Raw genomic sequence first — 22,866 nt, forward strand, 5'->3', positions numbered from 1 at the left:
TCTACGTCTCTCTGCGTGTACAGTACGTACGTCTTTCTCCAGGTCGGACGATGCCAACAGAAATAAGCAGTGGGCCAACTTTAGGATTAGATCAGAGCATGAGTCAGAGGTAATTACCAGAGATTGTTATCTGTCTTCTCGGCTGCACCTCCATTACTGCAGAAACACAATACTGAGAAAGAGAGAGGGAGGACGGGGACGAGGACGAGGACAATGACATGATGCTTCTCTCTTCTGTCTTGTAAATGGTTTCTTGTTCACAGTTTCTCCTCAGGTCTAAGAAGAAATCCAACACACGACATCCAGAACAGGACAGAGTCGACCTTCAGCAGGTCGCTGTACAACAACAGCCGTCAGTGACTGATGACTGAAGCACACACACACACAAAATACGGCTCGATTAAATTATGAGCATTAGCACCTGTGTGGTGGAGAGCAGTGAGTAATAGGGAGACGCAGGCAGACAGAGCAGCGTTGGAGGCCAGGACATCAGGGAAACATCAGCAATCATGTCTGACAACCCCGGTGGGGATTGAGGAGCAGGAAATGGAGATGGATGGGGGGAAAGCGAAAGAGCGGGAGAAAGGACAGAGTGAGACATCAGCAGAGGAAGACAGAGAGACATGGAGGAATGCAGCTACTGCTCCAAGCCTGAAAACCCTCCATCTGCCAAGTCTGCTCCTCTTCCCCCCTCGTCTCAACCACAAGCCGGAGGATTCCTCACGCTGACTGGCATGTGGGCTCCATCTCCACCAGGAGAACGGGAGCGTCGGGAAGTTTGGCCCCTGATGGATGATCCACGGACACGGGGTCTGATCGGTGATTTGGAGGAACGCTGTGGAACAAGACGGGATCGGGACCGGCTAAACGAATGAGGGATGGATTTATAGTGGGTTAATGTGAACCGCAGACTTGTGTCTGATAAATGGATCAAGCGTTAATGCATGTTTTCATAGCTGTCTTCTTGGTAATTGTGTCCATCATCAATTCAAAACATCTACTCAATGTGCTCGATCCATCAAACAAACATGTTGTTGGTGAGAAACACTCAACCAGCGCTCCCTCCTCTGCAAACGCACAAACCAGCTCCACCATATTGCAACATCTGGATAAAGCAGCAGCTCATATTCAGTATGGTCGACCAATGGCTCCACACTCTGGTTCACACACCGACCAATCTAATCCACCGTTGGAGACTCTGCTGTAAAGTCCTGTACATGTCCACATCATCTACTCCAACAACTCCAAACTACAATGAATCAAACTAAACAAACTTTAAACTCCTACGCCAACATGAGCCCGACTGCTTCAGCAGAACCCGACAGTTTTAGACCTGTTAGGTAACCGGAGCCAAGCCTTCTAAGCCATTAAACACGAGGCACTTTGAGCTGTCAAACCCAACAGTAGAAATACGTAGAACTGCATCAACTTCCTGCTCCGCTCATGTTGGAGCTGTAAACACATTTAAGAATATCAACAAGTTGGAAATCTAAGCTTTTCAGTTTTCCAGTCCTCGTGTCTTCCACATGGATCTGACGCTACGTGCAGCTTCAGCCTCAGTATCCGGCACAAAACCGTCATGTGCATATGAAAGACTGAGATTATTGTTTAAACAGAAGCTGGCGAGCGGCCGACAGTCAACAAACAGCAGAGTTTTGGTCTTCAAATTAATTTGACGTACTGCAGTTACTACACCTGGAAGTTATGCGGGGCAGTCCAAAACCACTGTTTAATAGCAACCGATGGAGAAGACAAATAGACTTTGCCAGGTAGTTAGTATTAATCATGGGATGTCTGGGTACAAAAAAAACAAGCTGACAGTATGAAAACAAGCTCTTAATAGGATTTGTTTTGCAGGACTTGAAACAGCTCATCTCTGATAGAAGAAACATTCCAAACTATTGTGGTTGGAGAATTGCAACAGCTGCTCAGATTTATGTTTTTCATTCAGCAGCGGCAGCAGCGCTACAGCTCACACCTACGCTGCGCTACAAAGGCAAAGTGCAGTATCTGCATTTTTTCAAATTTTCCAATCAAAAGTGTGGCATATTCTCTTCAATCTGGTAGAATTTCATATTGGTACTGCAAAAATTTCCAGAGTTATTGGGCTTTTTATTTTGCTGTCCATCCAAAAAAGCACTGTGAAACCAAGGCAAAGTGCAGTATCTGCAAAGAGTAACTGTACTCCCTACATCCTATAATTTACTCTATAGACCAAATCGCCTTGTTTCTACTTCAGGGTAGAAAACCAGCACGTAATGTGAATGAGAACAGTAGTAACGAACGAGAGTTTAGCTGTATATCATGTTTTTCACGCCCTATCACCGTTTAGACAAATCTGAAATGATTGAAGAAACATTACTATTTCTGTGTGTGTGTCTTTTGTGTTGCTATGTGTTGTATTTATTCAGTTTGGGGGAATCACAGTGTCTAGAAAGCATCAGTGGCTGCAGCTAACAGGGACAGCTAACGGCAGCAGCTAAACTAACAAAAGTAGCTAAGCTAACGGTAGCTAAGCTAACAGCGGTAGCTAAGCTAACATCAGGACGTCAGCTGTTAAAACCCTCCCGTTGTCGGACACGACATGAAACTACTCCAGTTAGCTCAGTCATGTTGTAACTCAGATATCCGCTGGAGAAAATATTTTTTCATGGACCGTTTATTGAGTCACTGAGTTATTAAAGTTAAACAGGTAGCTAACGGTTAGCCCGGCTAATCTATGATAACCATGACTAATTACAAAAACGTGCACACAGAAATAGTAATGTTTGTCCAATCATTGGTTTTATAAACTTTACAAACATTAGATTAGTCTAAACGGTGATATAGTGACGTGGAAAATGAGATATATGCTGGTTTTCTACCTGGTAGCTGTAAACAACGAGAGGATTCGTTCTATAATTCCATTGGAGTAAAACCAAGGCAAAGTGCAGTATCTGCCACAAAATCGTCAAAATTGGTCAGAAAGACAAACTACAAAATACATTTAATTCAGTCCACCTTTATCTAATTAATTATAGACTTGGTAGTTATTCATAATTTGATGCTTAAACCCGACAATGAAAAACACAAAAAGCTGTTTTTCTCAGTTTGGCATTTTTACAGATAGTAGCTACTGCACTTTGCCTTTGTAGGGCAACAGCCCTCCATCAACATACGATGGGATGCACGCTCTGAACCGACCGGTCCAACTCTCAGGTCCACGTTGGATTCACCGTCCAAGACCGTGACCCTGCTACTAGACTGCAGAAGCCGTGAGCGTGGAGCTGCAGGATCAGATCCACGGTGTCATCACAGCTGCCTGCATTTCCACACTGTGGCAGAGTAAACAAGTCTGAGAGAGAAACAAGCGCAGAGATGCGGGCCGTGAGGAAAACCATCATCATCTACTGCACCTATCAGCCTGGCACATCTCAGAGCTATCTAAAAATATAAACTTAAGCCATGAATTACCATGGATGTTGAGCGTATGGGTGTGTGTGTGTGCTGAAGGTTCAGTTTGTAAAGGAGGGAAAGTGGTGTCTCTCTGTTTGTACGTGCCCACACAACCTCACCTATATAGGGGCTGGGCAGAAACTGTGTAGGATCTAATGCAGGTCTGTTTGTTTAACCTTGTGTCATCGGGCTAAAACCTGGAGCTGCACACACGATAACAGCAACTGTCTGACATTAGCTGATAATCTGACTGGAGAGAGCAGAACAACAGCAGATCTGGGAGCATGTGTTGGGGCTTGTCCACCTCTTCTCACTGATGCAAGTGCTCTCTGGATACCAACAGATAAAGCTGATACACTACCACGTCTGCTCTCTTATTCAATTCAATCAGCAGCAGCGGCGGCGTAATATTATCTTAAAATTTGTCCCTTACAACAAATCTTCACTTTGCAATTATACATTTTACAACTTTACATCCTCCTCATGTGAACATGTTGAGGTCGTCTGCTTCCAAAACCTAGTTTCAAGGGTTAACTTTAACGTTTCCACCGTGCCACAAACGTGCTCCGTAACCCGTAAGCTTTTGTTTGTGACAGGTAAGACTACACATATACAGGTCGTAACATTGTATGTGTTACATAAAGTTATCCACTGCTCTATATTGATTTTTCGCCGCCAGCTTCGTTGAAAACAAATGCACATGGGCAGACGGGGGGGTCAGCAAAACAGCGGAAAAGCGACCAGACTTGCATAGTTTGTTCATTTTCAAACATTTAGGCCTATTTATTGAAATGTGGTGATATCTGATGACCCGCGGCCGCTGGTGACGACTCTCTGACCAATCAGCGGTCTGCAATGTCTACACGTCACATTTTAGTACCGCTTCACCCGTTTTGAAACCGTGGCCGAGCAGGTACTAAAAAAATAGTACCAGGTACCAGATTCCAGGTACTTTTACGTAATGGAAATACAAAAAGGCCGAGACAAGTCGAGTCGAGTGGAGTCGAGTGAAGCCGGTACCATGTAGTGGAAACGCGGCTTTAGAGTTGAGGAGTTGAGGAGCTCCATCCGGAGGTCCTGCTCCATCCGGTGGTCCTGCTGCATCCAGAGGTCCTGCTCCATCCAGCGGTCCTGCTCCATCCAGAGGTCCTGCTCCATCCAGCGGTCCTGCTCCATCCAGAGGTCCTGCTGCATCCAGAGGTCCTGCTCCATCCAGAGGTCCTGCTCCATCCGGTGGCCCTGCTCCATCCAGAGGTCCTGCTCCATCCGGAGGTCCTGCTCCATCCGGTGGTCCTGCTCCATCCAGAGGTCCTGCTCCATCCGGTGGCCCTGCTCCATCCAGAGGTCCTGCTCCATCCAGAGGTCCTGCTCCCGGTGGTCCTGCTCCATCCGGTGGTCCTGCTCCATCCGGTGGTCCTGCTCCATCCAGAGGTCCTGCTCCATCCAGTGGTCCTGCTCCATCCAGAGGTCCTGCTCCATCCAGTGGTCCTGCTCCATCCAGTGGTCCTGCTCCATCCAGAGGTCCTGCTCCATCCAGAGGTCCTGCTCCGTCCTGCTCCATCCAGAGGTCCTGCTCCCGGTGGCCCTGCTCCATCTGGTGGTCCTGCTGCATCCAGAGGTCCTGCTCCATCCAGAGGTCCTGCTCCATCCAGAGGTCCTGCTCCATCCAGAGGTCCTGCTGCATCCAGAGGTCCTGCTCCATCCGGCGGTCCTGCTCCATCCGGTGGTCCTGCTCCATCCAGAGGTCCTGCTCCATCCGGTGGTCCTGCTCCATCCAGAGGTCCTGCTCCATCCAGAGGTCCTGCTCCATCCTATGGCCCTGCTCCATCCGGCGGTCCTGCTCCATCCAGAGGTCCTGCTCCATCCGGCGGCCCTGCTCCATCTTTCTTTCTTTTTTGTGTCATTGTCTTGTGAGCTACTGGACTAATTTGAATTTCCCTCCTAGGGATGAATAAAGTATTCTCTACTCTACTCTAAAAAGCTCAGATCCATAAAAAGAGCAAAATTTAGGAGGATATTGAGATGGATGACATGCGGCTTTCAACAGGCTTAATACAAATGCCATGACGGCCCGTTATTGCGACAACAACTGCACTGTTGCGAAGTCACGTTGCTGCTTTGACATTTTATTTACATTTGCTTCGCACATGGATGTGACAGCAGCGGATGTTACGACGTGCACAGCTTTGACGTCATATCGGAGCCTTATGTCAGTAAATTCGAGTAAAAATACAGACTTCACTTATCCCCTGCGAATGCACCACAAGAAACACAGACGTGGGGGGGTAATTTACAAATTACCAGACGTCCCCAGGTAATACTAATCCCGTGCGAATAGGGCTTTAGCTTGCGAGGCACAGATATCAGCACCCAGTGATGTCACTTCTCTGAGGTACATGAGGGTCGCCATGACTACGTTTGTTGTTTTATAAAACCAGGAGATCACAGAACTGATTCTATTGGGAACTGATGTGTTTTCTTCAGATATTTCAACCAAAAATAAAAAAAACTGGAATCTCTCGTTTCTGGTGGAGCGACAGAAAAAGTTCAGCAATCATCACCACAATTAATTCTGTTGAGTCTGGCGACGTCGGACATCTCTGAATTTAAACTTAATTGAAATCAGTCGGACCTGTTTCAGTCTCTGGACTCTGAGCGTCTCCACAGCTGCATTTTGTCTTGGTGCTGTTTTCAGTCTCTCTTTCCACGTCTGAACTATGTTCAACTGTGACAGCTTCACTTTAACAAATAATAATAATATCTGATCTGGAAGCCCGGGCTCAGTCTTTATCCGTCATCTGTTGAGTAACACGAGCTACAATTCTTCAGCAGCTAAAGGAGCTTTCAGTCCCTGATTTACTTCCTGTCATTGAGTTCTCCTGGCTGGTTATCACCGACCTGATGGAGCAGCAGCAAAATATTTAATAATCAGTCACAGATTATTCACTGTGTATATAAAATGTCTGAAAACAGCAAAGAGGGAGGAAGACGTTGAGTCCATGTCCCATTTTAACCACTTCCACTGGAGTTTGGGCCGAGCACTGGAACTACGCGTTCTCCTGTAAGAGTAGAGAGTCCAAATTCTTTAAGAGCAAAAGGGGAAGTGCTTTTCAACCCTTAAAGGGATAGTTCAACATTTGCCCATTGCCATAATCCCTATAGTCATAGCAGTAGGTTCGTTACCTTTAATTGTCGGTGCAAGCTATTTTTAAAACGGCGGAGCAGAGCCGTGAGCTGCTCAGAGCTACGCTACGGAGGCTCATGGGATTTCTTGGTTTCCCTCATCAAACTCATCAAATACACAATCCAACAACTCCACAACGCTCTGGTGGACAAGTTGTGACCTGCACATTCACCACGCTATGAGATAATAACACAACGTTACCACACAGAGTTGTTTTAGAGGGAAATTCAGAGACTGCTTGATGAAAAACTGTCCCTGAAGGCAACGCGCATCAGCGGTTTTGCATTAATCAGCAAATATACAGTAGCCCACATTAGTGAAATTGTGAATATTTCCCCATGTGTTTCAAATTCAAACTTCAAATTTCAACATTCAAACTTCAAATTTCATTAAATTCAGTTTGGGGAAATGTTTTTCAGTTGCAGATTATTCAAAAGTTAACTTTATTTACTAATGACTGTTATGGTTTAAAAATTAGGTGCAAAATCAACGTGATCTAATCTGATCTCAGAATCCGTTTTTGGTTTTGAACAACCCATTTTCAAGATTTGATCCAATCCATTATCCAAAATCCATTCAGATTACTTTTGAACAACTGGGCCCAGATGTTTGGTAGGCGGCCACGCCCACTGCTGTCAGTCACAGAGCTCCAATCATGCAAAGGTACAAAAAGAATGACCTCTCTTTTGTCGTATATAATAATAAAAAACCTTAGCTATTGAAAGGTGTCCGTCGACATAATGAATTCCATGGAGCCGAGCTGCATGAATGTTTCATGGACTAAGAGAATACCACTGACTCATGGTTGCAGCTCTGAACCAGGACCTTGTACATTGTTGTGGTGCTGCAGCTTCCACATCAGAGGCCTCAGCACCGTCGCTGCTCTTTTGTTTTTACACCAAATTGACCCTGTTTGAGTAAACAGGTTCACTGCTGCTGCTGCTACTGTTAATGCTGCTGCTGTTAATGCTGCTGCTGCTGCTGCTGCTGCTGCTGCATCACCACAGGAGGAAGAGGAAGAGCGCTGTTGTTCCCAGGACCCGGCCGGCCGGGGCAAACGAGGACAGAGGAAAACGCTGCCGTTCCCGTTTTCTCCTGAGCAGGTTTTTATTTCTTGTTGGTGTGTGAGAGAAGAACACACTGTTTGTGGTTTGTGTGTGTGTGTGTGTGTGTGTGTATTAACAGAACAGAGCCGGAGCCAAACAGCCGTCAGCGAAACGAGGTCAGGGGTGAAACACAGAAAACCATCTGTTTCATTCACTGAACCACATCAGTCCCTTCATTCCTCCTTCACAACCATGACACCTATCCATTCATCTCTCCGTTTTCCAACCCCCCCCCCTTACCTGCCTCTTTAACCTCCCCTCCCTCCCTCCCTCAGGGTTACGATCTTTCTCTTTTTTCTAGGGTTTTAGGGTTTGTTTTTCAGGACATGAGGGTTTTCCTGTGTTTTTCATATTCTGAATAACTTCCCTTCATTTTTCTACCTCTAAACTTTCTATCTTGCCCCCCCACACACACAAACACACACTTACTTCCATCTCACCCCTACACTCTTCCACCTCCTAACTAAGGTTAGATCTCTCTTTGTCCCGCTGCCTGGCAACCGCTGTGTGTACCGGATGAAAAACAACGGTGCTACCAAGCGTATGCATGCTGTACATTCATGGAGACCTTATCTATCTCCAGAGGAATGAGAAGGAGAGGGAGAGCGAGCGAGGGGTCACAACAGGTCTAGGAACGGCAGCGGGGTCGAACCAGATGTGAGATTAACCCACATACACAACAACTACACAACAACACGCTGAGCCGAGCCGAGCCCACCTTACATAAAACACCATCACACTCAGCACAGGCTGCAGATTCCTGATACTTCCCTGTCGGACAGGAAGCTGCCAACTGCAGCTTGGGGGATTCAACTATTTACTTCCAGCTCATTTGGTTTTAAAGGAGAATTCCGATCATTTTTGACCCCTAAATCGTTGTCCTGATGGTCACCCAGTGCAAAAAACGCAACTAAAATTGATGCAGGCAAACCGGAGTTACCATGGCTACCCGGCACTAGGGATAGCCACAACGCTAACCCATGGGGGCAATTCTTTCAACCACAACAAACACTCAGAAAACAATCAAATATCTCTGGTACATGACTGGAATCCTTAGAGACACCACTGAACTCATATAGTGTAGAGTATAAACAGTATAAACTTTGTGTTTTTGCATGTAGAGTAGAGTAGTAGAGAATACTTTATTCATCCCTAGGAGGGAAATTCAAATTAGTATTAGTAATTAGTCCAGTAGCTCACACGACAATGACACAAAAAATAAAGAAAGATGGAGCAGGGCTGCCGGATGGAGCAGGACCGCTGGTGAAGGGGCCAAATCATTTTGCTGATCTGCCCCACTACTATATTCCTCCATCTTGCAGCAAGGAGAGAGGAGCCGTCCACCACCGCTGCTTTCCTGGTCAGTCAAGGTGCCATGAAGTGGATGATCCAGGCCGTCCAGAATTGACCCTTCGCCAACTCCTCCCACAAACGGCTATTGTCCAATCCTACGTTAGCAACCGTAACTATAGGCCTGGCAAGCTTTCAGCAGTGAGTCATTACGTTTTTCTTTTGTGGACACATTTTGAGACTAGGACGAAAAACATTTGTTTGTAGAGAAGGATGTTGTTGTTGCTGCTGCTGCTACGGCGGTGGCAGCAGCAATATAGAGATGTTCAGATACGAGCGGACTTGAGCAAGTGTAAATAAGGGGATAACCATATGTTCACATCCGAAATTTGCCTGCATCAATTTTAGTCGCGTTTTTTGCTCCAACCAACACTGGGTGACCATCAGGACAACGATTTAGGGGTCAAAAATGACCGGAATTCTCCTTTAACAGGCTCTGTTAGAGGACAGGATCTGTATGATTTGAATGGTCGGCTGGAACAGACGCTGAATGGCCTCAGACCCGTGCATGTGCTTGTCCACACAAAGCTCAGTGTTTAAAGCTGTGCAGACTCTGCGTCGTACGTTGATGTGCCGAGTCGATATCCGGCTGCAGCACGTTGCTCGGAGCGACCGGTGGCGAGAACGCTCCATGTGACAGCTGCTCCGTCTGCTGCGCTGAGCGGCGAACCTTCAAATGTTCACCCTTTGTTTCATTGAGTGGCCTTAAGACATCTCCTCTGCTTCTTATTGCAGCAGGAGGCAGACAGAGTTAAAGTTAACAGTGAACAGTGTGGGAGTGTGGGAAACGTAGGAAATCATGGAACCTCCAACGACTTCAGACATGACGAGTGGAGTCTGCTGCAGGTTTTCTGGATGAAGCTGAAGCTGGACGTTCTTCCAGCTTCACGGAGGAATCGATCAAACTCCAAGTGATGGATCGATCCCGGAGCAGCTGAGATGTTTCTGTCTTTACTCTCTCTCCTCTAAACACAGAACTGAACCCGACTGAATGAAAACAAGAGACGTGACTGTGACTGTCTGCTGCAAAGTTAGAAATATTGATTACAAAGCTGGAGGCAGAATAACCAGTGGGGGGGTGAAGTGTCAGACTGTGTGTTGGTATTCTGGGATGCTCGGTGAAGCAGAGCAGCATGCAGCTTGTGACTGCTGCTGCAGAGTAAACAGTCATTATCCAGCCCTTCAATTTGCTGCTTTATCACCTCTCCTGGACTTAAGCTTAATATCTGAATAATGAAAGCCAGATGCAGAGGCAGAGGACAGGGGGGGCAGCTCTGGGGGGGGGTCTGGGGGGGGGTAATGGGACCGAGTTACCACCACTCAGTTTCTGTCTCACCCATGGGAGCAATGTCTGTCTGTGTGTGTTAAACTCAGACAGTGTGTGTGTGTGTGTGTGTGCGCTGTTTACGTCCATCTGACTCTGTTATCGCTGGTTTGTCTCTGGAGAAGAGTTCAGATGTGTGTTTGGTAGCTTAGCGGTGTAATAAAGGCTTTGGGGTGAAGTTACATTTTAAATCAATTTGTGTTGATTTATGGACTTATGAGATATTCAAGTGTTAATATTTTTCCTGCAGTGTTTTATCTGTGTTTGCAGGCAACCGTACAATTATATTATGTCATTATCATTAATCATGATATATTATCTTTGTATTTGACACATGAGCATGATGTAAACATAATTTATAGCTGTGCTGTGTGAGTCATTTGTAATGTTTATATAGATGATCAGGATTTTAGATAGATAGATGGATAGATAGTACTTTATTAATCCCTTGGGAGGTTACCCTCGGGGTTTAATCATGAATCATGAATATAACCGTTGTTGTCCATAATTCTGCTTCTTTGCTGCTGATTGACACAAATATTATTACTTTATATAACTCTGTTTTGTCTGATTGATTTGTCTATTTACTGTTTAGTTGATACTTTGGTTTGTTTGTTTGTGTTGTGTATGGTTTTGTCTGTTTGTGACTGTTTTGTACATTGTTATATGTCGGATCCCTCGACAGTGAGACAGCACATCTAATAAAGAACTCATTGTATTATATTCCTGTGTGTTACAGTGTGTTGTGTTATTTCCACAGGTCTGATGTGTTTCATGACTCTGTGTATAAATCTGCTTTGTTCTCTTGTATGAAAACTGCTCTACTACAGTTTTGTGTGTTTATTAACATCATATTGTGTAGCATACAGAGTGCAGATGTTTTGTCGGTCGGGTCGTTTTCTGAGAAACACACCTGGATCCCGTGAACATGGACAGTTCATAGAAACCCAGACCTTGTTGCTCCCACACACTCTGAGTGTCTTCTAGAAACTCTAAAGTCTCAGATGTCGGCTGCTGGCAGGAGACACGTCGTCCTCCCTGAGGCCTCGAGCTGTTTCCACTAATATTTCCAACAAAAAAACAAAAACGTTCTTATCCTCTTTCGAATAAAAGGACAAATATATTACAACAATACAGTGCAAAAGCTTTGAGGCAGCTGTAAAGAAAGAACGCTTATCCATCATGCAGCTCCATCAAGGAGGCATCTGATTGGCCCCAAATATACAGCCAACACCATTAAGAACTATCTTCAGTATAAAGACTGAAAGTATGAATAAAGAGTAAATAAATAATAAAACAAAAGAACTATCCTCAGTGTCTGTCTGGGATCACATGAGGAGACTGAAGGATCTGAGATCTGAGGTCGTTCTCCAGGATTCCGATTCCTCTTCTGCTCATTCACTGCATTTTGTTCATGAATGAAAATAAACTATTAACACTTCCATTTTTGAAAGCATTCTTAGTAAACTTTACAGTATTTTTGCACAGTACTGAATATACAGTGTCATCATGAAAACGTTTGTTAGTCCCTGTCTGCGCTCTGCTGCGTAACTACACACAACCATGTGGGTATTCCTCTATCAGCACATCTTAAAGAAGGGTTAGCCTGTTGAGTAACGCACATTTCCTTATATAAAGCCTTGTTGGAATGGTGGGACGTTAGCATGTCGGAATAGCAGTATGTCTAAATGGTGGGATGTCGGAGTGGTGGGATGTCGGAATGATGGTCTGTCTAAATGGTGGGATGTCGGAGTGGTGGGATGTCGGAATGGTGGGATGTCGGAGTGGTGGGATGTCGGAATGGTGGGATGTCGGAGTGGTGGGATGTCGGAATGATGGTCTGTCTAAATGGTTGGATGTCTAAATGGTGGGATGTCTAAATGGTGGGATGTCGGAGTGGTGGGGTGTCGGAATGGTGGGATGTCTAAATGGTTGGATGTCTAAATGGTGGGATGTCGGAGTAGTGGGATGTCTGAATGGTGGGATGTCTAAATGGTTGGATGTCTAAATGGTTGGATGTCTAAATGGTGGGATGTCTATATGGTGGGATGTCTAAATGGTTGGATGTCGGAGTGGTGGGATGTCTAAATGGTTGGATGTCTATATGGTGGGATGTCTAAATGGTTGGATGTCTAAATGGTTGGATGTCTAAATGGTGGGATGTCTATATGGTGGGATGTCTAAATGGTGGGATGTCGGAGTGGTTGGATGTCTAAATGGTTGGATGTCTAAATGGTTGGATGTCTAAATGGTGGGATGTCGGAGTGGTGGGATGTCAGAGTGGTTGGATGTCTAAATGGTTGGATGTCTAAATGGTTGGATGTCGGAGTGGTGGGATGTCAGAGTGGTGGGATGTCTAAATGGTTGGATGTCGGAGTGGTAGGGTGTCTAAATGGTTGGATGTCTAAATGGTTGGATGTCGGAATGGTTGGATGTCTAAATGGTTGGATGTCTAAATGGTTGGATGTCTAAATGGTTGGATGTCTATATGGTTGGATGTCTAAATGGTGGGATGTCGGTGTGGTGGGGTGTCTAAATGGTTGGATGTCTAAATGGTTGGATGTCGGAATGGTTGGATGTCTAAATGGTTGGATGTCTAAATGGTGGGATGTCTATATGGTGGGATGTCTAAATGGTGGGATGTCGGAGTGGTTGGATGTCTAAATGGTTGGATGTCTAAATGGTTGGATGTCTAAATGGTGGGATGTCGGAGTGGTGGGATGTCAGAGTGGTTGGATGTCTAAATGGTTGGATGTCTAAATGGTTGGATGTCGGAGTGGTGGGATGTCAGAGTGGTGGGATGTCTAAATGGTTGGATGTCGGAGTGGTAGGGTGTCTAAATGGTTGGATGTCTAAATGGTTGGATGTCGGAATGGTTGGATGTCTAAATGGTTGGATGTCTAAATGGTTGGATGTCTAAATGGTTGGATGTCTATATGGTTGGATGTCTAAATGGTGGGATGTCGGTGTGGTGGGGTGTCTAAATGGTTGGATGTCTAAATGGTTGGATGTCGGAATGGTTGGATGTCTAAATGGTTGGATGTCTAAATGGTTGGATGTCTATATGGTTGGATGTCTAAATGGTTGGATGTCTATATGGTTGGATGTCTAAATGGTTGGATGTCTATATGGTTGGATGTCTAAATGGTGGGATGTCTAAATGGTGGGATGTCGGAGTGGTGGGATGTCTAAATGGTGGGATGTCTAAATGGTTGGATGTCTAAATGGTGGGATGTCAGAGTGGTGGGATGTCTAAATGGTTGGATGTCGGAGTGGTAGGGTGTCTAAATGGTTGGATGTCTAAATGGTGGGATGTCGGAGTGGTGGGATGTCTAAATGGTTGGATGTCGGAGTGGTGGGATGTCGGAATGGTGGGATGTCGGAGTGGTGGGATGTCTAAATGGTTGGATGTCTAAATGGTGGGATGTCGGAGTGGTGGGATGTCGGAGTGGTGGGATGTCTAAATGGTTGGATGTCTAAATGGTTGGATGTCGGAATGGTGGGATGTCTAAATGGTGGGATGTCGGAGTGGTGGGATGTCTAAATGGTGGGGTGTCTAAATGGTTGGATGTCTAAATGGTTGGATGTCGGAGTGGTGGGATGTCTAAATGGTTGGATGTCTAAATGGTGGGATGTCGGAGTGGTGGGATGTCTAAATGGTTGGATGTCTAAATGGTGGGATGTCGGAGTGGTGGGATGTCTAAATGGTTGGATGTCTAAATGGTGGGATGTCGGAGTGGTGGGGTGTCTAAATGGTTGGATGTCGGAGTGGTGGGATGTCTAAATGGTTGGATGTCTAAATGGTGGGATGTCGGAGTGGTGGGATGTCTAAATGGTTGGATGTCTAAATGGTTGGATGTCGGAATGGTGGGATGTCTAAATGGTTGGATGTCTAAATGGTGGGATGTCGGAGTGGTGGGATGTCTAAATGGTGGGGTGTCTAAATGGTTGGATGTCTAAATGGTGGGATGTCGGAGTGGTGGGATGTCTAAATGGTGGGATGTCGGAGTGGTGGGGTGTCGGAATGGTGGGATGTCTAAAGGGTGGGATGTCTAAAGGGTGGGATGTCTAAATGGTTGGATGTCGGAGTGGTGGGATGTTGGAGTGGTGGGATGTCTAAATGGTGGGATGTCGGAGTGGTGGGATGTCTAAATGGTTGGATGTCTAAATGGTGGGATGTCGGAATGGTGGGATGTCTAAATGGTTGGATGTCTAAATGGTGGGATGTCTAAATGGTTGGATGTCTAAATGGTGGGATGTCTAAATGGTGGGATGTCTAAATGGTGGGATGTCTAAATGGTTGGATGTCTAAATGGTGGGATGTCTAAATGGTGGGATGTCGGAGTGGTGGGATGTCTAAATGGTTGGATGTTGGAGTGGTGGGATGTCTAAATGGTGGGATGTCTGAGTGGTGGGATGTCTAAATGGTGGGATGTCTAAATGGTTGGATGTCTAAATGGTGGGATGTCTAAATGGTTGGATGTCGGAGTGGTGGGATGTCTAAATGGTTGGATGTTGGAGTGGTGGGGTGTCGGAATGGTGGGATGTCTAAATGGTTGGATGTCTAAATGGTGGGATGTCTAAATGGTTGGATGTCTAAATGGTGGGATGTCTAAATGGTGGGATGTCGGAGTGGTGGGATGTCTAAATGGTTGGATGTTGGAGTGGTGGGGTGTCGGAATGGTGGGATGTCTAAATGGTGGGATGTTGGAGTGGTGGGATGTCTAAATGGTGGGATGTCTAAATGGTTGGATGTCTAAATGGTGGGATGTCTAAATGGTGGGATGTCTAAATGGTGGGATGTTGGAGTGGTGGGATGTCTAAATGGTTGGATGTCTAAATGGTGGGATGTTGGAGTGGTGGGATGTCTAAATGGTGGGATGTCGGAGTGGTGGGATGTCGGAGTGGTTGGATGTCTAAATGGTGGGATGTCGGAATGGTGGGATGTCTAAATGGTTGGATGTCTAAATGGTTGGATGTCTAAATGGTGGGATGTCTAAATGGTTGGATGTCTAAATGGTTGGATGTCTAAATGGTGGGATGTCTAAATGGTTGGATGTCTAAATGGTTGGATGTCTAAATAGTGGGATGTCTAAATGGTGGGGTGTCGGAGTGGTGGGATGTCTAAATGGTGGGGTGTCGGAGTGGTGGGATGTCTAAATGGTGGGATGTCGGAGTGGTGGGATGTCGGAATGACAGCATGTAACCGCATAGTTAGTAGCTACAACCCCCCCCCCCTCCTTTGTAAACTATCCCAGTGTGTAAATAGTAAATCTCTTGTCTGATCTTTGGTCAAAGTTCTCTGAGAGCTCAAGTCTCCTGGGTTTCCCATTCTTTTGCTGCTGCTGCTTTGTTTCCTTTTTTCCCTTTGAAACTGTAGAAAACTAAAATAATACACTAAAATATTGAAAAAGAGTGTTTCATGTTGAACTGTATGTCTTTTGGAGATCATTTATATATAATATAACCCAGTAGCAGGAGAACTACAGTTTATCTGGAGGAGGGAGGGACGGAGTCACTGTCTGAATTACTGTCTATAAAATCTGGAAATGCAACAACCCTGATAAAAGGTTATTCAGCTTTTAACCACTTATTAATATTGTAGAATAACACAAACACACACAGGCTCTTTGTGCGTCTGCACTGTAAAAATCAAAATCTTTCCAAGAATATTTGTCTTATTTCTTGTCAAAATGTCTCATTTCTAGTCAAAACTAATCTCTTTCCACTTAAAATAAGACTCATCACCTACAAATCAACTTGTTTTTAGATCATTTTCACTTGTTTCAAACAAACTTTCACTTGAAATAAGTAGAAAAATCTGCCAGTGAAAGCAAGTTTTTGTGCTTGTAATAAGAAAGAAAAACTTGCCCCACTATCAGATTTGTCTACTTATTTCAAGTAAAAATCTGCTTGAAAGAAGTAAAAAGTGTCTAAAAACAAACTACTCTTTATGTGATGAGTCTTATTTAAAGTACAATGAGATTAGTTTTGACTAGAAATAAGACAGATATCCTTGGCCAGAGTTTGAGTTTTTGCAGTGTGCAGCTCTCTCCTTCAGGTCTTCAGTCTTCTTGTCGTTCACTGACCGGTGCATCCCTCCGGTCCAGGTTTATAGAAATGGCCTCGGAGGCCTTGAACGATGTTGAACAAGTTTCATCGTTTATTCTAGTTATTAAAAGGAGCAGAGTTGTTGTGACCCTGGACCGGACCGGGCTGGCAGCGCTCCACGGGCCTTGGCTCTGGCACTCACTCATATTTCACATTCATAACCCTTTCAGGGCCGAACTCGCCGGCGTAAAGACTCACAAATCATCAACTCTGCTCCGTGGAAGACACAGATCCTGAGTCAGAAGAATAACATTAGGTGAAATTGTCATGCAAACAGGTTTTTATGAGAGAATCCATGGATGAGACAAGTTTAACCCTGTCCTTCAGAGATCCTAAATCACTGCTGATGCTTCCCAGCCCTGCAGCTGTGCATGAAATATTAACCCCCCGTTTTATTCTCTCTTGGCATCAGCCGGCGGATCGTTCTTAGTCAGTGCCCAAACATCTACAGGTTTTGTTTGTTTTATTCTTCAAAGCGCGACGTCTACATGCTAATAGCCTCGGTGCTAATGCTCAAATGGGAACCGTATGTGCATTCTTTGGAAAAAGAAATGAGGGGCTCAAATGAGAGGTGTTAAAATTTCTCTAATTGTATTTTCCTCTTGGAAGTGTTTCATGTAGCCAAAGTAGGCCATTAGGTCCAAAGAGAAGGGCTCAGCTGCTGGATAATGGGACAGACACTTCTGCTGTTTACCACCAGCACACTGTGTGTCTCCTCATATCTGCTCCATGTATTCGGGGAATCCTGAATCCTGCCGTCACATGGACACGACCAGCTCTGCTGATAATTACCTCTCTCTGTCTCTCTCTGCTTTTTCCCAATTCAGGTTTTCCGTCATTAATATGTTGTTAGTTCAGCCACTTGTTGAACTACGGAGAGCACACAGAGAGAGTAAAACTGGAAGAATTAGCCAATGGGGGGGCTTATTCATGCACCCCCACACACACACACACACATCCCTGGGGCTCATTGAGCTAGACTGCCTAATATATGACAGTGTGGAAAAATGGGGCAGAGGCCAAATGAAAAAGTAGAATTACCGCCTTGTGGTTGAGCGTCTGGGCCAAACCAGCCCGGTTCGCTCTGCTCTTGAGTTACAGCGCTGAACCCGGGCCAGACGTGTCTTTGTGGAACATTATGAAGTCACAGCGAAGTTGACCGATGACCATTTGGATATGAAGTGTCATCGTTTTTTTTTTGTTTTTTTTAATTATTATTTGTATTTTATTTGTTTCATTTTATCTTATCAAACATCTGCGTTTCATCATGTGGTGTCTCAGTGAGGTCACACTGCAAAAACTCAAAATCTTTATAAGAATATTTGTCTTATTTCTTGTCAAAATGTCTCATTTCTAGTCAAAACTAATCTCTTTTCATTTAAAATGAGACTCATCACCTAAAAATTAACTTGTTTTTAGATCATTTTCACTTGTTTCAAACTAAATTTTCCTTAAAATACGTAGAAAAATCTGCCAGTGAAAGGAATTGTTTTGTGCAAGAAAAACTTGCTCCACCATCAGATTTTTCTACTTATTTCAAGTGAAAATCTGCTTGAAAAAAGTTTAAAAGTGTCTAAAAACAAGCTACTTTTTATGTGATGAGTCTTATTTTAAGTAGAATGAGATTTGTTTTGACTAGAAATGACATTTTAACTAAAAATAAGACAAATATTTTTGGTAAGATTTTTAGTTTTTGCAGTGCAGTGATGCTTCTCAGGTCAAAACTGAAGTCCACGTGAAACTTGCTGGTGTTAATGAGACGTGACGTTCAGGAGAGTGGAGGTGTAAAAACCTGCCTCTGTGTTCAGCTCAGTGTGTGTGAGAGAGAGGTTGTTATTTTCTTAGAGAGCTCACCCTTCTCGCCAGCCCCAGAGCGATGTAGCACTTTTCTCCGGCATCAACAATCTCCACTTCGTAGTAGTGGCAGCGGGTGGTGAGAGGCTGGCGGGCCTGAGCCAAACCCACGTCCATGATGCTCTTCCCTTTGCCAACGTACTCCAAGAGCTGAGGAGGGCAATAAACACACAGAGGGGGGAGTGGGGGGGTTAATATGGTTCACATGAACACAACAGATTAATACTGATCTTCATCGTCCTCTTCATCATCTCCAACAGCAAATTATTAACTATCGAAGCAAAAACTCATTTGTGCAACTCACATATTTTCACATTTTGGACGTTATTATTGCACAACCAGCACATAAATTACATGACATCACTGTAACTTCTCCAATAGAGGCCGGGGCTTTTATTCTCCTCAGCTGAACCGAACTGAACCGGCTCAGATCTGAGACACGCGTCTGTATGAGGCTTTTCATTAATTTAGTTCAGCAAAGATCAGACAAAACTCTCTAATCGACTGTTTAAAATATTAATGATATTACTGCCTGAGTCAATTTTACAACACTTGTGCTCTGGCCTTTTGGTGCCGGTCCTTTAAGTTTAAAAAGATGATGGCAGAGTTGAGAACGGATCTCTCCCCCGTGCAAAACAAACAAAAACCCAAAGCCATAGAGTCGAGTAATGTCGAGAAATATCGCCAAGAAATAACGATTGATTTTGTAGAAATAGCCCCGAAATATCGGTCAATTGCAACGACAAAAAATTCAAAGCATGAAAAGCATGTGACATTACTATGAAATTGACCGTTATTTCACATAATTAACAGCCTGTAAATTAAAGGGTTACCCAAATTTCATCTTGAGAACTAATTTAAAAACTACTTTTAAAACAAATTAAAGAGGAACTCTTTAGGATTTCCACCTTAACTCAGCTCCATGTGTCCCTTGTCTCTAGTTCTGGTTAAACTGATGCCTTGTAACTAGTTCCAGGGAGAATGGAGCGTCTCTTGGCTGAAAACCAACCTTGTAAGATCAGAGCCTCCGACCCGGTGTCCCAGCTCTCGTCTCCATGGTGACACCGCCACACAAACGCAACGCGCTAACCCGTAACCCGTAACCTCTTGTTGATGACAAATAAGACTACACACATATACACATGGTAACATGGTAGATGATAAATAACCTTATCCACCGCTCCATGGATTGATTTCTCATGGAGGAGAGGAGGGTTAGAGACACAGAGGAGGAGACGCCAGACCTGGGGCCTCATTTGTCAAAAAGGGTGTAAAAGTGCTACTAAATTTTCACGTACGTACGTTCCATTGATAAATCTCACCGGACCCAAGAAAAGTGCGGATGTGAACACGCCTCATATTCCGCCCTCAACACACCCATATATGGTCAATGCAAATCAGAACGTGCATTTAAAGTAGCCATGTGCGCTCTGTGGAGTGACGTTTAAGACAACAGACGGAGAGCGGGAAAGAAGTGGAATTTTTCTGAAAGCGAGATACACAGCAATATCAGACAGAAAAATCATCTTGCATTGAAATAGGCTACAATAATAACAAAAAACTCCCAAATCTGAATGAAAAGGAGCAGAAAGAAGAATAATCGTATTTAATCTGCCCCTTTATCCCAGAAAAGTGCGTACGCACAAAACGGGGGAAAGAGTGTAAAAAAAAAGGTGTATCCACAATGATAAATGAGGCCCCTGGAGAGTTCAGGTTTAAGTTCAGCCTCAGTGGTTAGACCACTGGGGCCAAAGGAGCAGCAGTTGATGAAGTTTATAATATTTAAAGCAGAAGGAGCTTGGACTCAACAGGTGAAGGAGTTTGTGTGTCCAGCTCTGCTTGACTTGACCCGGTCAAACTGAACAAACTGAACCTTCCACGGTGACGACCGTACCAACAAGTACCAACAACGGCTGCAGACTGAAAATACACTCAACTGTTGAGTCTATTTTGGTCTTAAGCATCTAAACAGGTGAAGCTGGGTGGGTACAGGTGAGTAGGTGGGCAGCTAGGCAACCACAAAGCCTCTAGGCTCAGCCGCTTTTCCATGTGTGAGCGTGTGCACAATGAGGAATACGCCCCCGGCCTGAAAGGAAAGGATAGGATGACAGACAAGGTGGGGGTGGACAAAATCATTTCTGCATTAAGCCTTTGTGTGTGTGTGTGTGTGTGTGTGTGTGTGTGTGTGTGTGTGTGTGTGTGTGTGTGTGTGTGTGTGTGTGTGTGTGTGTGTGTGTGTGTGTGTGTGTGTGTGACTAGCCAGCCACTTGAAGGACACACCTGGTGGGAACAGCTATTCATGATCTATGTCAAAAAAAAAAAAAAAAGTCAAGTGTCTCAATTAAGTTATTACCATTTTCCACTTTTGTTTTTCCCTGTTGCTTAGTGATTCATCAAACTGAAAACTACTCAGAAACGGAGCTCGGGTTTCAGCCTCCGAGCTCGATGATTGATTCGACCGGTTGCTGAGAACTTTGTATTTGTGTGGTTCCTGTGTAGCTATACATCATCACACGGCAGCAGACGCACTGTGGTGAATCAAAGGAGATCAGCAGGAGGAGAAGGTGAAGGTTGATAAAAGCTGCAAACATGTTCAAACTCAGGACGTTGACCTGTAGGAACATTTATCTGAGGTCTGAAGATCTAAAGAACCATCTCAGATCTCCGAGTAGAGCCACGTTCTGACTGGTCCAATCAAAACAGAGCAGATTTCAGAACAAAACAATCAGAAAAGCATAATCCTGCAAAGTCGTGGTTGTTGTTGTTGGATGTTTGGGTCCAGGTGGTGAGGGGGCGGGGCTTAGTTGTGACATCACAAAGTGACAGGAAGTCCTGACGGCTGGTTTTAAGGCTCAGTTTCTGAATCCAGGCTGTGTGCATTTCTCTGTGGACTGAGGCTTTGATACTTTCACAGTATTAATATAGAACCTAGAGCTGCTTTATAATCACACTACACATGGACATCTACCTTTATACCATGGGCGAGCGGTCATAATAAGCTATAAATGCAGTGCATGCCCAAGCCCTTCAATAAAAATAATTGAAAATATTAATCTGGCCGTGTGTTCAATTATACAATACCTTAGTTCTACTGTTTTGGTCTTAAATCGGTGCCTTATCTGTCCCGTTTTGCTTGCGAAAAGCTGGAAAGCTGACAGCTTGTTTCGCGCATGCGCACTGTGACACCGACTAGTACAGTTACTGCTAGAGGCTGTGTTTACTGTAGATGAGCATTTTGAATGGCAAAAAAGCTGTCAGTGAAGCAGCTTATCTGCCAACACGCATGCGCAAAACTGACTTGTTTGAATTGTTCAGCGGGAAACTGTCAGTGGTTCATTTCATCGTGTAGCCTGGTCGCTCTGGCCTGGTCAAAATGAGTGAAAATATTAATTCTATTCAGTCTTTGCGTTCGGTGCCGTTTTCGCTGAGAACTTTTGAGGAAAAGAAAACTATAATTTGTCGTCAGGAATAGATTTTCGGCTTTTGGCCCGTTCCGTTCATCTCCACATAGCGCACGTTGTCCGTTATTGGCAGAGAGAGAGAGAGAGAGACTCTCACTGACAGCAACGCGCGGCAAAGTGAAACTCATACGGCCCGACGGGTCCGGTCTGGTGGTGTTAGCCTGCCTCCACCTAAAGTCGCTAATTAGCTTATCTCAAACGATGGAAGTGTATAGGTAGTGTTTGTGCTTTTACTTTGAAATAGGAAGCTAACCTACCCTCAATGTAGCTAGCTTGAACCAAAATAAAGCGTCTTTGCTTGAACCCTCCGCTTTGACCGATCTGGTCCCGTTACCGGCATTCAGTGTTGCCAACTCCTCAGTAAGCAAAGTCGCTATTGGCTGTCCTAAAAGTCGCTAAATGACGTATCTCAGCGGGGGGGGGGGGGGGGCGGCGGCCAGCGGCGCTCTTTATGTCTGTGGCAGTGCGTCTCTGAATGCAGCGGAGGCAGCTCCGTGACACTACTGTGTAGGCTGACTACCTGTGAGACAAAGTCGCCAAGTTGGCAACACTGCCGGCATTTGACCGCTCAAGATGCCTTACCGGAGAGTTTTGTCAGCTCTGAGACGAAGATCGGCCCGCCGGTTTCCCTTTAGAGTTGCTGAAGAGTTTCTCTGATGACTTTAGGTGGAGGCAGGCTAACACTACCCATACACTTCCAGTGTTTGAGCTAAGCTAATTAGCGACTTTAGGTGGAGGCAGGCTAACACTACCCATACACTTCCAGCGTTTGAGCTAAGCTAATTAGCGACTTTAGGTGGAGGCAGGCTAACACTACCTATACACTTCCAGTGTTTGAGCTAAGCTAATTAGCGACTTTAGGTGGAGGCAGGCTAACACTACCCATACACTTCCAGTGTTTGAGCTAAGCTAATTAGCGACTTTAGGTGGAGGCAGGCTAACACTACCCATACACTTCCAGTGTTTGAGCTAAGCTAATTAGCGACTTTAGGTGGAGGCAGGCTAACACTACCTATACACTTCCAGTGTTTGAGCTAAGCT

General features: G+C 44.8%; 1 protein-coding gene across 1 annotated transcript in view; it reads right to left on the reverse strand.

Annotated features, from left to right (window-relative positions):
- Positions 1–22,866, reverse strand: part of spryd3 (SPRY domain containing 3) — a 106,148-nt gene that overhangs the window by 30,483 nt on the left and 52,799 nt on the right. The window contains exon 7 of the mRNA XM_083975347.1: positions 18,365–18,514. Within this exon, the coding sequence (XP_083831473.1) occupies positions 18,365–18,514 (150 nt within the window). The remainder of the gene's footprint in view (positions 1–18,364; positions 18,515–22,866) is intronic.

This window comes from Trachurus trachurus, assembly GCF_905171665.1.
Source record: "Trachurus trachurus genome assembly, chromosome: 7".
NCBI classification, from domain to species: domain Eukaryota; kingdom Metazoa; phylum Chordata; class Actinopteri; order Carangiformes; family Carangidae; genus Trachurus; species Trachurus trachurus.